The 16,961-nt window shown below is 45.9% G+C and overlaps 1 protein-coding gene across 8 annotated transcripts in view; it reads right to left on the bottom strand.

The window, feature by feature from the left end:
- PARD3 (par-3 family cell polarity regulator) overlaps window positions 1-16,961 on the bottom strand; it is a 2,149,932-nt gene that overhangs the window by 666,626 nt on the left and 1,466,345 nt on the right. For all 8 annotated transcript variants that reach the window (XM_069648049.1, XM_069648048.1, XM_069648046.1 and 5 more), the window contains one exon: window positions 4,036-4,266. In XM_069648049.1, coding sequence (XP_069504150.1) covers window positions 4,036-4,266 — 231 coding nt within the window. The remainder of the gene's footprint in view (window positions 1-4,035; window positions 4,267-16,961) is intronic.

Here is a 16,961-nt window from a genome sequence, read left to right as displayed (position 1 = left end):
ACTAATAAAGTCAGGCATGGTCAGGCACTTTTTCCCAACCGTGCACACCTGACTCCAATTCACTCTCACCTGCACTATAAAACATTGACGGAGCTTGGTTTGCTGGATGGAACCAGGAGACCAAGGAGCAGAAGGCTGCAAGGAGAGGAGCCCAGAAGGAGAAGTGGAGCGCGGGACGCCGAAACGCTGGCTCGGTGTGTGTGAGGGGCTGCAGTGTGGCGAGAGAGCCGTGTCTCCGGGAAGCCAGAGCGGGACGGAAGGCAGTCCATCAGCCTTATTTAGGCCAATGCTTATGTCTGAGGGGCACGTGGCGGGACCCTGACCTTGATCCAAACCCATTTGACCTGTTCGGTGGTGCAGCACTACTGTTGGCAAGTTCCATGAGACAGAGAGCAACTAATTAGTGTGCAGAAAGGCTGGAGCAGGAGCGTTGTGGAAAGAAGAGCCTGGTAAGGGAAAGCAGGAACAAAACAAGCTAAAGCTGGAAAACAGTGAAAGGAAGCAAAGCAATAGATGAAAGGTAAAAGCGAAGCAAGCAAAGCGGAATGACACAAAAGATGCGCTAGAGGTGCGGAAACAATAATAGACCGTAAAGTGCGCTGGTGGTGTAGAAACAGCAAGAATGGTGGCGTAGAAACAGCAAAGAGTGGCTGTGAGAGACTTGAAATTAAGGAGTGACCCAAAACCAAGAGAAACAACAAAGACAGTGGAAAACTGACAGTCAGGAGAGGGTGAAAGCAACCCGAAAGTGAGAAAGAGGGTGCAAGTGACTCAAAAGAAATAGAGTGCAAGAAGCATGTTAAAGAGGAAAATTAAGGTGCAAGAGAGCACAGTGAGATAGAGAAGGGTGCAGGAGGCACAGAAAGGTGGATATGGACAGAGTGAAAGAGGCATAGAATAGGAAAAGGTGCCAGAGAATAAGGAGAGGGGTTAGGGGTCAGAGTGGTTGCACCTGGGAGGAGCAAAGAACCTGGCGTTCTCTGAAGTCTCCGATACTACCCCCATGAAAGAACTGTATAGTAAAAAGGTGCATCTTGACAAGAGGAACTTTGTTTGTTTGAGACAAGAAGGGCCTGGGGCTTGGGGAAGGGTTTCCTAAGAGGCCCACAAGAGACATTGTTTTACTTCGTAAAGAGGGGCCTAAGCATGGAGAAGAGAACCCTAAGAGGCCCGCTAAAGACATTGTTGAACTTCGTGAAGCGAGTCCTAGACTTGGGGAAGGGAACCCTGAGAGGCTGAACAGGAACAGTGTCTTTTTGTTTGAAACTAGAAGGACCGAAGCTTGGGCAAGGGAACCCCAAGAGACCCAGAGACATTATGAACTCTATTGATTTACGGGAAGAGCCATACGTGGAAGAGTCAGAGTACAAACCTTTTGAATAACTATTTTGAACTGGCAGAACTACACATATTGGTAAGGCTACCTGAAACCAGCTGTGGTTTACATTTCCTTGTTTTTGAGTCACCATTTTTCCTTTTAAGAAATTCCCCTATCACATTTGGTTTAAGAGTGATGTCAAGTATTGGTATGGACACAGACAAACTTTGGTTCTGGACTTGCGGATATCGATGGCCCTTAGAAGCATCAGTCGAGGGAATAATCCTATTAGGAGGTAGTGCCAGGTAGGCATTCCACCAGCCCCACAATGTTTGATAATAAAAGCTTTCAAACTGTTACTTTTGAGTCTGTGTCTCTCTGGATACCATTCCTCTCTGACAGGTAGCTTAACCACTATAAACTTGTGATGGATCTGGTGTCCCCAAAACAATGCTGACATCACTCCACAACTACCAAAGCAGAACGAGTCAGTGTCCGAAGTAGCTTGGAGCCATACTATAAGATGACACAAATAGAGTGGGCTTGAATGACCACGAGAAGCCAACCTGACGAAACAAAGACAAGCTCGAACAAATAAGAATTCTGTTAACAGCAACAGGTAAAAGGGAAAGCAAGACACCCGGGAGAGGCACAGAGAATCATTATTTGAATGCGCATAGTCATCTCAGTCAAGTTAAAGAGACTGCATTATAAAGTCCAAGGAAACCAACGAGAATCATTATTAGAACAAACATACTTTTCCCAGTCAAGTTTAAGTATTGACATATATAAGAGTGAATGAGAATCATTATTGGAGTCCTCATTCTCCTCCCAGTCAAGGAGAAAGGGTTATCAGAGCAATTCACAGAAGAGCGAATGAGAGTCATTCCTGCAACGATAATATTGATATTGGTTAACAAAAAGGAAGTCTAGATAAAGAAGAGAGTCCAGATATAAAAGAAAAGCCTGAAGATAAGATTGGAACAGATAATAGGCTCAAAGACAAGTCTCAAAGAAAGACCAGAGACTGTGAACTGTATAAAGAGGAAAAGAGTGTCAAAGTTTAGAATCATAAGCATTGGGTAATTTTACCATGCGAAAAGAGAAGAACAATGAATAAGAAAGAAAGCAAAAAGGAAAACAAGAAAGTAACGAACTCCATTACCAAAGAAAGTAGGCATCAAAGTACCATAAAGTATTAAAGGAACTACACAAATTGATAAAAACAGTCACTAAAGGCTGCTTGAGATACATTTTTGAACTTCAGTTTGCAAGAAGCAAAAAACCCAAGAGAAGGGAGCCATTGTCATGGCTTTAGTTATTAAGTTAGTGGAAGGGTCAGAAAGGGTTCGTTTGCAGGGTGACCGATACTTTTGAGACTTTATCGATGAATGACGAGCACCTTACTGAGTTTTGTTCGGAAGGGACGCCTCATAGCATAGGGAAAGATGGGCGTTTACCCTTTTCTTTACATAAACACTTCAGTGAAATGGATCATTAGAGTCTGCGTCCTTCCTCTGAGACACCACAGTATCCAGACTGAAGCATTTGCTCGTGGATTTCATATGTGGTGATGCTGCCTGTGTGTTCCCCAGCCTTCCATGCAATGCCACTCCTTTTTCGTGCTTGTAGCAAAATTCTATTCCCTATTGCTATCATAAACATCCTTGCTCCACTGTCCAGGTACTATGACAGTGTTCTGTTTTTTTCTCTCTTGAATTTATGAACACCCTTGCTCTATGATTGACTGCTATCTGTTTCCAGTGTTAATTCATGAATATCTGTTGCCCCCAAAGTCTAGTGTGAGCTCCTTGGTCTAAGTTCTAAAGAGAGAATGCTCTGCTGGCTAAACTGGTTTTGTATCCGTTTTGTCCTTTGCTTCTCATTTAAAGTCTCCTCTTCGGGTTTTCTAAGCTCCAATTTAGTTTCCCCTTGACACAGTCACTGGCATGTGTGTCCAGTTCAGCTTTTCCTTAAGGAATGGTAAAAGATTTCCCCATCAGTCTTTCCCTGCTCCATGAGACTTCCAATCCATCCCCCCTCGATTGTGATTCATATCGGTTTGTACTCTCGTTCGCCAAGAGTGATACCGAGTAGGCACTTTCTAGCATTTCACGCACATGAGGACAAGGTTCACATTTTCTAAGAGCACATGGCTGCATTTTGATTTGGGGAGCTCTTTGCAGGTTTCAATGTCTTGTGAATTCTATGCAGCAAAGACACTCATTTCTTTTAAGGTAATTTGTTTCGGTCCAGAATACACATCAGAAAACAGACTAACAGTTGGGCGTTTTTCTGTGAGAGATATACTATGACAATATGTTACTGTTTCCAGGTGGATTATCATCATTTTCCTGCTAACATGCAATCAAAAGTTCACAAATAAGTATTAACCAATAGCAGTCATTAGTACAGTGCTTCGGCCGAGGCCGATTGTGCCCGAGTAATCACCACATGTTCCAACTCTAAGCGTCAGTGGCGTGCATGAACCTCAGCTAGCAGCACATGCAGCAGCCGGCAGACTAGTGACCGAGGACTACCAAGAAGAGCACAAGACAAACAGAAAATGGAGGCTTGGCAATTCTTGGCAGTAACCATAGCAATGATGAAGCACGAATGCACTCCGATAGCTTAACTTACTTAACGCATCTAGAAAGAATGTTAATGCATTTCCTGAAGTGTTTTTCGCATTTTGCCCAGTACAGTGGACTACTTACAGGTCTCCATACTTTCGTCGTCTTCATCGGCAGCAGCAGGTTTATCATAGGATTTGTCAATGGCCGCTCGAAAGCTCTCGTTGCAGCCTCGTCCTCGGATTATGCGTGGCCGTGGACGATGGAAAGGAATGTCACCGTTCAAAGTCACCTCAGCCACCGCTGTCTGCAGACTTTCTAATGAGCTGGATTTCTTCAGACCTAATGAAGGCCCTACATCTCTGCTTGGGGAACCTTGGAGGTCGGAGAGAGAAAAGTTAATTAGGATTAGTGCGGAGTACTGCACGCTTGATTATTCACGTCTACAGGGAAACTCTATGGGGATCTACCTACATTACTCACATTATCTTCACAAAGATCATTTGTGAATTCAGACACAGATCTCTTAGTGTGAACAGCGGATGAGGTACCGCAAGTCACAGCCAGCAAGGTTAGTAACATTTGACTGTTATCAACAGATAGAATTTGCTTTATAAAATGGTTGTCCACTTTAAGCTTCTACATGGATAAACAAGGCCTTCTTTAAAAAAAAAAAATGTACATTTTTTTTTAAAAAAAGAAGGATATAGATGTTGTCGCTGCGTGTTGCACTAACTATGTACCTGTGGCACACAAAATCCATATATTTTAGAACGAACAGAGATCAAGAGCAGTTCCCTGGAGGTTGTGTGTCCAAAGTGCCATTACAAAGATAAGTTGTGACTGCACAGCCTTATCAAAAGCAATACCATCCCTGTATTCTTCAGCTATTGCAGTATCTGCATCTCAAAATATAGTACTTTCTATTGACCCTACAAAAAAAGGTGCAATCATGTAGTTGGCAGGGAATAGTTCTCCTCAATACTTCTCAATATACTTTGGTTCAACTCCAGTGTTTAAGAGGCAACAGCAAATACAAATTCTCCAAAAATACACGCGGCAGAGCAGACTTAATAAAACAGGTTTCCTTGTCCATAAAAGAGAAATCAGTAGTGCAAATTGAGAAAACATTAAACTGCCCAACTAAAAATCAATACATATATTGACACTTCATAAAAATGTTTATTTGGCACCACAGTAAATTTTAAGCCAAAAAACAAATTACTAGCCATCTGTAGTTTTCTTTCTGATGGCTGTTCCTTCCACAAATTCCTCATCTACGATATCCATATCCCAGAACATTTACACCAGGGCTAATAGAAGTATTGGCACCAGGCCCCATGGCCTCAGTTCCACCCTTTTTCCCTAGCACTCCGATGCTGAGGGACTGTAGAACCAACGGTGTACTAGCTTCCCAGGTAAGTAATTTGTTAATCTAATGGATTCCTTCCTGCCACGGATTCCTCATCTACGATAGACTCCCAAAACAGTGGTTAACATGGAGGAGGAAAGCAAGGACACCAGCTAAACCAGAAAACTCAAAGGACCGCCCTACCAAAATTGGGATCCTGACCCACAAGGGAATCCAAAGGAATCCAAGCAGTAATGCTTAGCAAATGTGTGCAAATGCGCAGGACAAATGTCCAGGACAGGGGGCAGCCACTCCTCTGGTAGAAAGATCCCTGAGAACCGAAAGAATATTGTTGCCAGACAGATCGTAGCATTCTAAGATGCAGAGAATGAGCCATCTCGACAGGGTTTGTTTGGTCACACCCCTGCCCACACGATCACCGGCATAACCAACAAAAAGCTGGTCATCCTTCCTAGCCTCTCTAGTACATGAAGAAAAGGAAATGAATGGCCCATAGCAAGCCCAGTCAATTAAATTGGAAGGGTGAGGAAGATGGATCTTCTGAGAGAGATGGAAATCCGAGCCCAACTTGAGCAGAAAGGAGTGTCTGACTCCCAAAGTCACCTTCTCTTTGGAAAAAACAAATAGGGAGGTACAACAGACAAAGCCTGGAGCTCACTCACCCGCCTCGCAGAACTGATGGCAACCAGGAAAACCACGTTAAGGGTGAGCAATCTAATAAAACAGGAATGAAGGGGCTCAAACGGAGAGCCCATAACAAAAGTTAAACCTAAATTTAAACCCTATGCAGGAACCACAAACTGGCGGGGAGGAAACTGGTTACACAAACTCCAAAAGAACTGCTCTGGACCTCTTGAATGCAGAAATAGCATAGAGGTAATCATTCACAGTGCCAGCTTGGGCCAAGAAAAGCTGAAAATCTGACACCTGGGTCAGGGGACAGGATAAAGGGTCCAGGTCCCTCTCCCGGAATCAAATCAAAAATGTACACCACCTGCAGGCATAAATGGATTTCGTAGCAACCCTCAGAGGAGTCTGACAAGTCCCAATCCTTAGATCTCAGCCTCTCAGTAGCCAAGCATGATGATCAAGGCTGCTGAGGTTCCGGTGGAGGACTGCCCCTCCGACAGAGAGCAAGTCGACTCTCCTCGAAAGGCGCCAGGGAGGGCAGATGGACATGTCCAGCAACTCTGAATCCAAGTTCTCAGGGCTCAGTCCCGGACAATCAGGATCAGCGTGGTTCCGAACAGACGTAGTCTCCTGAGGACCAACGGGATAACAGGGATCAGTGGGGACGCATAAAGAAGGTGGAAAGTCCACTCGACCACCAATGCATTCCCCAAATATCCCTGATGTGAAAATTCCCTTTAGCACTACAACTCGCACTTCCTGTTGACACTGGAAGCAAAGTGGTCCACTTGAGAAGTCCCTCAAAGAGGGAATATCTCCTCCAAAACTTCCGGACAGAGCTCCTGCTCATGGGATGCTGAGGTCTGTCTGCTCAATGTATCTGTGGTGCAATCTAGCCAGATGAGCCGCTGCCAAAGAGACACTGTTCTGCAGAGCCCAGGACCACAGTCTCATTGCTTCTCTGTAAAAAGGCAAGGACGCCCAATTCCACCTCGTTTTTTTTTAGGTAGTGCATGGCCACTGTGTTGTCTGTCAGGATCAGCACAGTATTGCGTTTTACGGAGGGGAGGAAAACCACCAGGGACAGCCTGATCGCCCTCAAATCCAGCACGTTGATGTGCTCCCAAGACTCCCCGGGAGACCACAGTCTGCATAATGCAAGATCTGACAAGTGAAAACCCCAACCATCACCTGGGTTCAAGGTTGCGGAAATAATGTGCTTTTCAGCAAGTTGTCTCACCTGGCCCACCCGCTAGGTCTGGAGCCACCCGACTAAAGACCATCAGAAGGTCCAACATGTGGCCCTGGAACTGTGACCATTGGCAACCAAGAAGCCACTGGAGTGGTTTCATGTGCAGCCTTGACTCCGGCACCACTAGGATACAGGAAGCCATGAGGCTCAGAAGGCGCAGGAAGGCCGAGGCTCAGACTTGTGTCTGTGATTGGAGGACATTGACCATTCGGAAAATGTTTGTCACTGGATCCTCGGGTGGCAAAGTTCTGCCCAGGCGTGTGTCCAAGACTGTCACAATAAATCAGAGAGACTGGCACGGCAGAACCTGAGATTTTTGAAGTTCAGGGAAAAGCCCAAACTGTGCAAGAGTGCATGCACTGAGTGGATATTCCGCCACCAGCTCCACTGAGCAAGCACAGACGAGCCAGTTGTCCAGGCAGGGAAAGAGATGGGTGTCCTCCTGAGTCGAGCCGCCACTACTGCCAGCAGCTTGGTGAAAACCCTGGGTGCTGATGAAAGACTGAATGACAGGACCCTGAATTGGTAATGTCGTTGACCCGCCACAAACCTCGGGTACTTCCTGTGCTCCAGATGAATTGGCACATGAAAGTAGGCATCCTGAAGATACAGGGAAGACAACTAGTCCTGTAGATTGAGGACTTGCAGGATCTGGGCTGGAATGACCATCTTGAACTTGTCCTTGCGAAGGAACAAGTTCAGTAGCTGCAGATCCAGAATGGGGCGCAAGCCTCAGTCCTACTTTGGCACCAGAAGATAGGTGGAGCACCACCCGGTCCCTCCTTCTGAATGAGGAACTAGTTCGATAGCGTTCTTCACCAGAAGCTGATGGACCTCCTCCAGAAGGATGGGGTACGGAGAGAGAGTGGTTGCCAGTGGACCCTGGTCAGGTGGGCATTAGAGAAAAGGAAGTCAATATCTCCGATTGATGACCTGCATGGCACAAGCATCGGACATGGTCTCTGACCACTCCCTGCTGACCAAGGATAGCCTCCCCCCCCCACTGGTGACAAGTGCTGAAGCCCGTCACTGAGGTTTGATGTCTTGGAGAGCTGAGAGGAAAGCGGGTGCCGCAATACCTCGTATCTGTGAACCTATTGCTCTGCCTCGCGGAAGCATCTGCCTTGGCACCTTCCCGAGGCAGGTTGTCCATTGCCCCTTTGGGCAAACACAAAAAAGGGATGAAAACCCTTGCCACTCTACAAGGATTGCCTGGTGTGCTGCTGGACAGTGAGTCCCAAGGACTTGGGGTTCGCCTTAGATGACTGGGCTTTCTGGAGGGTTTCGTCAGCCTTAGCTCCAAATAGGTCTGGTCTGTCAAAAGGCATATCTAGCAGCCTCGGCTGGATGTCAGATGCAGACCTGGACATCCTTAGCCATGAATGGCGCCTGACCAACGTGCTAGTGGTCATAGACCCCATCCTCATCTTGCCCTCCGGAAGGTGCTCTGTCGCAACGCCTACAGGCTGACCAGAGGCCAAAGGAGAACTTCTCCATGGCACAAGATGCAGAAACATTTCACAGCGCTAGACAGCCTTACACAAAAACAGCTTCTTGCCCATTGCGTCCAGTCTTTTGCATTCCCTGTCCAGTGGTAGGGACTGAAAGGTAGAGGTCTTCCGGCTCGCTGTAGCGGCCTGTACCACAAGGCTTTCAGGTAACACATGGTCCAAAGTAGCAGGCTCGTGCTTACTTGCCAGATCCCTGTTCATTGGGGCAACAGAGGCAGGTTTCTCCCACACTTGGGGTTCTTCCGCCACATTGAAGGACAGCAGTGTCTCTTTCTTTGGAGCATCGTCCAGAATGTCGCAAAGCTCGTATTGCACTCTAGACCTCACAGAGACACCCTGGGTATCGGCCACTTTTGCCATCAGGTGCTGAAAAGCGGCTAGAGGTTTTCCTGGTTTTGGCAGAAAGTGCAATTCTGGGGAAGTGTCCAGACCACTGGCCCCTTGCAGGTCAGCTGCCAGGTCCAGCATGTCTCCACTCCCATAGACCTCCTCTGGGAAGTCCCTCCCTTCCCTAGAACCCATGGTCCCAATCCAAATGGGACCTCGTCACCTTGCTCCTCAAATCTCATACACTTTCAACATAACAGTGTCTGTGGGAAGTGGGACGTAACCCGCAGCATCCACAGTGCAGATGATGGTGCTTCAGCCGCAGCCTGCCAGCGCTGAGCAGTCACGCTCTCCGTTTGGACCACGCCCGAGCCTGAAAACGCGTGGGAGTAGCTGCCCAAGGTACCCTGCCAGTTGCAGAAGACACAGTGAGACCCATCAGCGCCATGGCCGAAGCCAACAGCGCCCCTGCCTGTGCCACAGGTGCTGGAGTCGAAGCCGCCAGGGCCTTGGCGAAGATGTCAAGCATCCTCAGGTGAAAAAGTTCACATTCCCCCTTCATGGATGATTGGGTTGAGAAGGGTACCTGTGCTGACCACTCTGGAGTACCCTTAGAGTGGTGGCTCTTTTTCTTTGAGGAAGAAGAAGAGTGCCAAGGAGAAGTCTCACTCAGAGAGCATGGCCTCTTATGGTGTTTTAAATTCTCCTTTTCGCTCGATCTTCAGAAACGATGATCTACACCATACAACCGACCGAGACCGTGGAACCGTCTCCTTGTGGATAAAGGTGAACCATTTTGCTGCCAACTCCCTGTGGGCATTTGGGTGCATCGAATAACGTGATCCGCAATCCTGGGTGTTGTGGTCTTAGCCCAGACAGTACAAGCAAATGCGGTGCAGATCAGAGACAGACATCTGCCTGCCGAAGTCCACACATGGCTTGAAACCAAAGGCCTTTGACAAAGTCAGCATGGCGAATGACTTTAGAAAAGCTCAACGAGCACATTCCCAATAAGTAAACAGAGTGTGTGGGTAAAAGAAATTGAAGTCATGGGGTGTGGCGCTGCTACTTATACTGGCCCGACATAATTTACAGCGTGGGGCGCATAGGTGTGTTAGACGAATCCAACGCAGAGCCGCACAGCGCCCCTTGGCGGCAGAAACATTTCCAAAGGACAGCTGCGTTGGGATGTGGATATGCCAGATGAGGAATCCGTGGCAGGAAGGAATCCATTCCAATCTCATATTACTTCAAAGTGGAAGTATGACAATCAGTTTGTTATGCAATGCATACATGTAGGCAATGAAATGAAACATCCTACCTCCGCTGAGGAGGATGGATTTCTCATTAGCTGATTTCTCTGTTTTGTCAGGATTTTATAAGCTTACTACTTCATTTTTACATTGATACCGATTACATAATTTTCGTTTCTCCGTTTATAATTGTGAATCGTGCAAACATAAGGTCTCTGTCATTCCGATGACGTTGCTATGGATGCACAGGGAGCAGTCCAACAAATCCACTTTGTGAGCTTCTGGGCTCGTTTCAGGGAAATAGACCGCCTCTCTGCATGCATCGGATTTTGAAGTTGGCAGGAAGGAGGGAATCCCAATGGATTCAACCTGCTTTTTTTATTGATATTTAAAAAAAAGCACACAAAATCCACAGGGATTCCATGTAATGTACAAACTTGCCAGCCGCCATTACTGCAAAAACAGTGTTATTAACCAGTACTTGAAGGGAGGCATTTTTTTCATATTTAGCCGAGAGGTTAGGTTTTGAGGACATATAATTCTTTGTGCACTAGGCCTGGTGACCTGCATTTTACCCTAGAGGGAACCAGTCAAGTGATGCCATAAATAGTGTGATCATGTTTTGGGGCGCACTAGCGCAGTCATGCACGTGAAATGTATACCCTGGGTAGTCAGTTCATAGATTTGGATGGGAGTCCAGTATATTAGAGCAACTGTTGAAATCTGATCTTGAAAAAACAAAAGGATTAACCACCAGGATTTAGTGGAGTGATGAAAATAGTGGAAAACAAGGTTTGCGTGTCTGCAGCTAGAAAAACAGTGCCTTCGTTATTACACCCTCCTGGCATTTCAGTGTGATTTTTTAATCCATAAGGTTTTTACGATTCCTACCCGTGGCAGACATCTGCTGGCAATGCCCCATACAGTCATGTGGGAAGGACACATTCTACAGGTCAATAATGCCATAACAGAATTAAAAAAAAATGGCTGGGTTTGCTTTGTGAGAGTCATTAGATAACCATTTTGAAAAGAAATGACTAAGAATGTCCAAGACAAACTGCAAAGTAAGCATAATGACCAGTTAAACATCTATTTGCGTATGGTCCATGTAATTTAGTTAGTACAATCTATGTATGTGAAACAAAGCTGGTAAAAGGATCAAGCTATAAACTAAACAAAAGAAGCGATTAGGGCACTATATTTCCTACATTAGTTTCAAGATACAAAAGGGGAAATAAATTGCTGATGAATGAGAACTAAAAGTTAAGAAGGATTTGAAACACTTTAGTTCCACACCCTGGATGCCTGGAAAGCCCAATCGCTTCAATAGCAAGGTTGACTAATGTAACTGAAGGCCGCTGAAAGTGATCAAAATGCCAGGACCCAGGATGCATGTCCAACACCACTTTGATCTGATCTAAAATCATTATAACCAGCAGAGCACTTTCCACCTCTTGCTAGGTGATGCTATCCCGCAAGAGGGTATTCGCCAGATTAGTTGCTACAAATGGTTGCAGCTACTAAGTAATTCATAATTTCTCTACCTTGGCCAGGTACAGAAGTTGCAATTTTTGGCCAAAGGAAAGCTGGATCAGTGCCATCCAGGGGGACTTCTTGAAAAGTGGTTGAATTACTGCCCCTATTTTTTTTATTTTTTACACCTCTTGCACTACGCCGGAGAGCAGAGTGGAATTTAGGAAATGTTGTATATGTGTGGTTTAAAATTGGGTGCAACTGAGTTTGAATCCCTAAGGAGGGCATGGGTCATTTGGGGGGCAGAACTATTAGCTGGTGTGAATCAGAATGCCTTTTTGGTATATTAATAAGAGAACAGAGTATTGCTAGTGCTTATTTGGAGCTGTAACGTGCTCGGTTGTGTATCTGTATTGTTTTATACCTCTGTAAAGCACTCTGTTGCTTCTCGAAGCCAGGTCCGCGCTCAATAAATATCATAATAATAATAATAATATGAGAGCCTAGATTACATCTGTGGTGATGTATGGTTTATCAAACTGGCTTGAATTCAAGATTTGATCAATTTAATTTCAGAAATGTCACAGCATCTAAACTAGTGGAGGGTTGGTGTACCCAACACATGGAGTGTCCATTTCTGTGAACAGAATTCCAGGGAAATATTGGAGAACGCAGCTCCTGGCAGAGAAGAGCTCATTTTTGTACATGATCCCATCTTATTATAAGATCCAAAGTGATCATAGAAGAGCATTCTGGTTGTCACATTGTATGACTTTCTTCAGATGCACTCCAAATGTTTACTGTCCTCACAAGTGATTTTTCATTTTTAAAGCAAACCATTTATTATAGAACGTTGTCACTCTTCAGAGGAATATCTTTCAAAGTTTAAAGGTGATCGGAGAATTGTAATTGCCTATTGTTGAAATTGGAAAAATATTTAAGGGACACATGAGATTATAGAGTTGCGATAAAGAAGGGAGTATTCAATTCCCAGATTATTTGGCAAGAAGAGTGTAGTAGAAGAAGTCATGTTTCAATTTGAATGCCAAAATGGTTGGTACAGATATATTGTATGATTCAGTCTGAAGAAATTACAGGTTAGAGGGAAAGTTGCAAATTGCCATCTGCACCATTTTCCATGGTCTTGCAACAGTTTGAAACATACAAAGTTGGAATATTTTCCAATTCCCAAAACAAAGACACGTGCATTCTAAGCCAATATGAACCTATGATACTTTAGTAAATATGTAGGTATGACAGTTGCTCAAATAAAGGCTGGTGGTGTTAAGCTTGAAGATTGCAGAATCTTGAGGGAAACGATTGAGAAATTATTATTATTAGAGTATTTCTTGAGCACAGAACTAGCTTCAGGAAGCAATGCAGCACTCCTCCACCACTGACATAATGAATCACTGATCACCTTTGCACTTATTACAATTTGAGTTGAACTTCTCGAGTGATGCAATTCAGCAAAGTGTTACATTCATACTATTGGACGAATCCAAAGAATGTGTTGCTTCTTCCCAAGGGGGAGCCACCCGGTTTGGGACTATGGAGATGAGCAAGCTACACAACACCCTCCCAAGGGAATCCTCACCCACTGGGGACAAGTAATGCCCAAATAAGCATAATAACCCACCTTCCCCTTCCCTATAAGGCTGACATGTTTGTTGGTTACATGGGAATGAAAAATGGCAATTATGTGCAGGGCCCCTTTAATATATAAGGCTCGGTTTCTGACCTGCATTTGCGGTCTCCTGCTTGTGGAAGCTGCACCCATCAAGTTTCTTCTGAGGAACACGGGCTCACATAGCAGGGCAAAAGAAAGAGCAGAGTACGAAGCAGGCGCAGTGGTGGGTGGAATCCAGAGACAGCATAGAGAATGCCTTAGCTTTGACGAAGGTGGAACATTGAGCAGGACGAGGCCACAGAAAAAGCCAGAGAAGCCCTTAGCCTGAGAGTGGCTGGCCAAGAACATACCTCAGGCCAGGGTGAAAATAACAGAACAAGCGAAGGAGTCAGAGAAGCCCATAGCCCACAAGGGCCTATGGTCGATAGCCATTGTGTACACACTCTCCCACCACCTACAAATGCCTCCAACCACCACTATGCACACCACCCCGCCCATGCAGAGATTCCCTCTCCATAAGACAATGCCACCACCCATGGAAGGGAAAGACTGACCTTCTCTCAGCCAAACTTGCCTTATCTCCCAACTGCACAATCAACATACACCTCACCTATAGGCCACTGGGCTCACCACATGATTTCCAAGGACAACTCCTTCACGTACTCAGCAACAATCTCAAAAGCTCCACAAAACTCTATTGGGCTACTTCAATTTAGGACTGGGCGACCCCAAAGACAAAGCAGCCGCCACCCTAGCAAAGGAACTAAAAGACCTTAGCTTCATGCAAAAAGTCACCTATCCAACACACTATAAGGGCCGCACCCTCGACTGGGTGGCTGACCACAACTGTTCCATCTCCATCGCCTCCGACTCTGCCTTCCCATGGAACGACCACAACTGCATCCCATTCACCATCCCTACCACACACACCTCAAAAACCCTCACCTATGCTCCCCCAGCTCAAGTCAGAAGCTCGAAAAAACTAAAGAAAACATCAGACCTTTCCTTGAAATCCCTGAACTCAGACCCCCATTCTCCAATAACCCCAACACTCTCGCTAATATCTACACCGAAACTCTCACCAAAGCTGTGAACACTATTGCCCCACTAGAAAACAAAAAGAAAAAAAAGTACATGCATACCAACTCCTGGTTCATGGACGAACTACAGGCATTACGCTCAAGCAAATGTGCAGCAGTATCCAATTGGCAATCCAACCCAAATGTCTCCACTAAATCAGAATTCAAAAACCTTTCCAACCAATATAAACACGCCATATTTATGGCTAAATCTAACTTGTTGAACTCACAAATCACCAAGGCCAATTCTCAATCCAAAGAAATGTTCACCATCTTCCGTGACCTCATTTCCCCCCCACAACTCCACCAGCCCAGATGAGATAGTCAAAGACAAAGCATGGTGCACTAGTAGCCAAGCAGCCCGACTCAACAAAATCTAACTCCTCCAACAAAAAATACAAGTGCACTCCTTGGCTCTAACTACGCCCATCCCACAGTCTCAGCGAACCCCCCCCCCCACCCAAACTGAACCTACCTTCTCATTCTGTGACATCACTGAAAAGGAAGCCCGTGATCTCCTCATCTACCTCGAGCCAACCACTTGCAAAGCAGACATCTGTCCCCCATCCATCATGAAAGACTGTGCTCACTCCCTAGCTCCCCTACTAACTGCATTCATTAATGCGCCCTTCTCTACAAATACTGTTCCCCCTAGCCTTAAAGAAGCCTGGGTACACCCACTTCTAAAAAAAAAAACAACACTCTCGACCCATCATCCCCTACCAATTACCGACCCATCACCACCGTCCCTTTCCTTATAAAAATTCTGGACAAAGCAGCCCACAACCAAATCCAGCACTTCCTAGAAACAAACACCATTCTGGGGAAAAGACAATCTGGTTCCCGTAAAGGCCATGGTACAGAAACCGCACTCCTAGACCTCAAAAACCAAATAACCTCCATCATGGATAAGGGCAAACCTGCCCTTGTCCTACTCGTAGATCTCTTGGCCGCCTTCAATCTTGTAGATCACAAAACCCTTACTACACACCTCACCCAGGCTGCCCACTTCTCTAACGCCGCCTCTTCCTGGATAACATCTTTCCTTGAAGGTAGAACGATGAAAGTATTCTCAGACCAAGCCAATGCAGACCCCTCTACCATCCACTGCGGAGTCCCACAAGCTCCTTGCAGCACCCCCACCCTCTACAACCTATTTACTAAACCCATTTTTGATAAACTGGACTCCTTCGGCATAGCCTACACAAACTATGCTGATGACACACAGGTACTTCTACCCCTCACATGCACATACGACAAGGGCGCTGCAGCCCTCACAAAGATTTACTGCATCATCCAAGCCTGGATGGCAGCCAATGGGCTGTGCCTAAACGGGGAAAAAACAGAAATCATCATCATGGGCCCAAAAGAAACACTGGCCAAACTCAACCAACAATACTGCAACTTTTCCATAGATATCACCTACATCTATGGCTCCTGCTCAGTCAAAACATTAGGGGTCTATCTAGACTCCACGCTATCCATGACGAGAAAAATCAGCGCCATAGCCTCTGCATCTGCCCACACTACCAAACTCATATCTGCAGTCTCACCGTTCCTATCGATCCAAAACTGCCTATCCACAGCTAGAGCTACAATAGGGGCCAGACTAGATTACTGCAACGTTCTCCTAGCAGATACCTCCATCAAAAACCTCAACTGCCTCCAAACTGTCCAAAATAACACTGAGCAGCCCTCGGAATCCCAAAGAGAGACCACATCTCACAGGCCAGAAGAGACGCCCACTGGCTTCCCTTTAGAGAAAGGATCACATTCAAGACACTCACACTAACGCACAAATGCCTTAACCTCTCAGCCCCAACATACCTCTCAGAAACCATCTTTAGAGACACATCATCTTGCCCCAAAAGAATCAACCACACCACAAACTGGGCATCCCTCACATCATCCACAGAGCAAAAGTGGGAGGCATTGGTTTCCCACACATTGCCCTCAAACTTTGGAACTCACTCCCGAACACACTCAGAGCACAGACCTCACTCTCAGCATTCCGCAAATCTCTCAAAACTACCCTATTCACCTAACACTGCTCCTTCAATCCAGAAACCATATCCGCACCATGTAAAAATGTATCATAACATGTAAATTTGTATGTACATTGCAACCAAGCTCAACTGTCTGTAACAGCGCCACGATGCCCCCGGGCTGATGTGAGCTTTATAAATACTAAATAATAAATAAATAAGGGGCCTCCCAAAAGCATACCACAGGGTGGGTTTAAACGAAACTGAACAATTGGAAGGGACAAAGAAGCCGTAGCCTGTGCAGGACCCAACAAGACCACACCCCAGGATGCGGGTGAATGAATGAGAGCAAATGAAGGAGTAAGAGAAGCCCATAGACCGTGAGGGACAGACTGAGAACGTACCCCAGGGTGGGGTGAACAAAAGCAAATCAGTGAAAGTGCCAGAGAGGTGTGTAGCCCGCCACAGACCAGCCATGAGTATACCACAGGAGGAGGTAATAGAAACTGAACAACAAACTGGGCCAGAGCCCACACGGGGCTACGAAACGCAGCAAAA

This window comes from Ambystoma mexicanum, chromosome 2q (assembly GCF_040938575.1).
Source record: "Ambystoma mexicanum isolate Mex_15411 chromosome 2q, UKY_AmexF1_1, whole genome shotgun sequence".
Lineage (NCBI taxonomy): Eukaryota > Metazoa > Chordata > Amphibia > Caudata > Ambystomatidae > Ambystoma > Ambystoma mexicanum.
The sequence above is the reverse complement of the archived record's forward strand: the minus strand, read 5'-3'. Positions and strand labels throughout refer to the sequence as shown.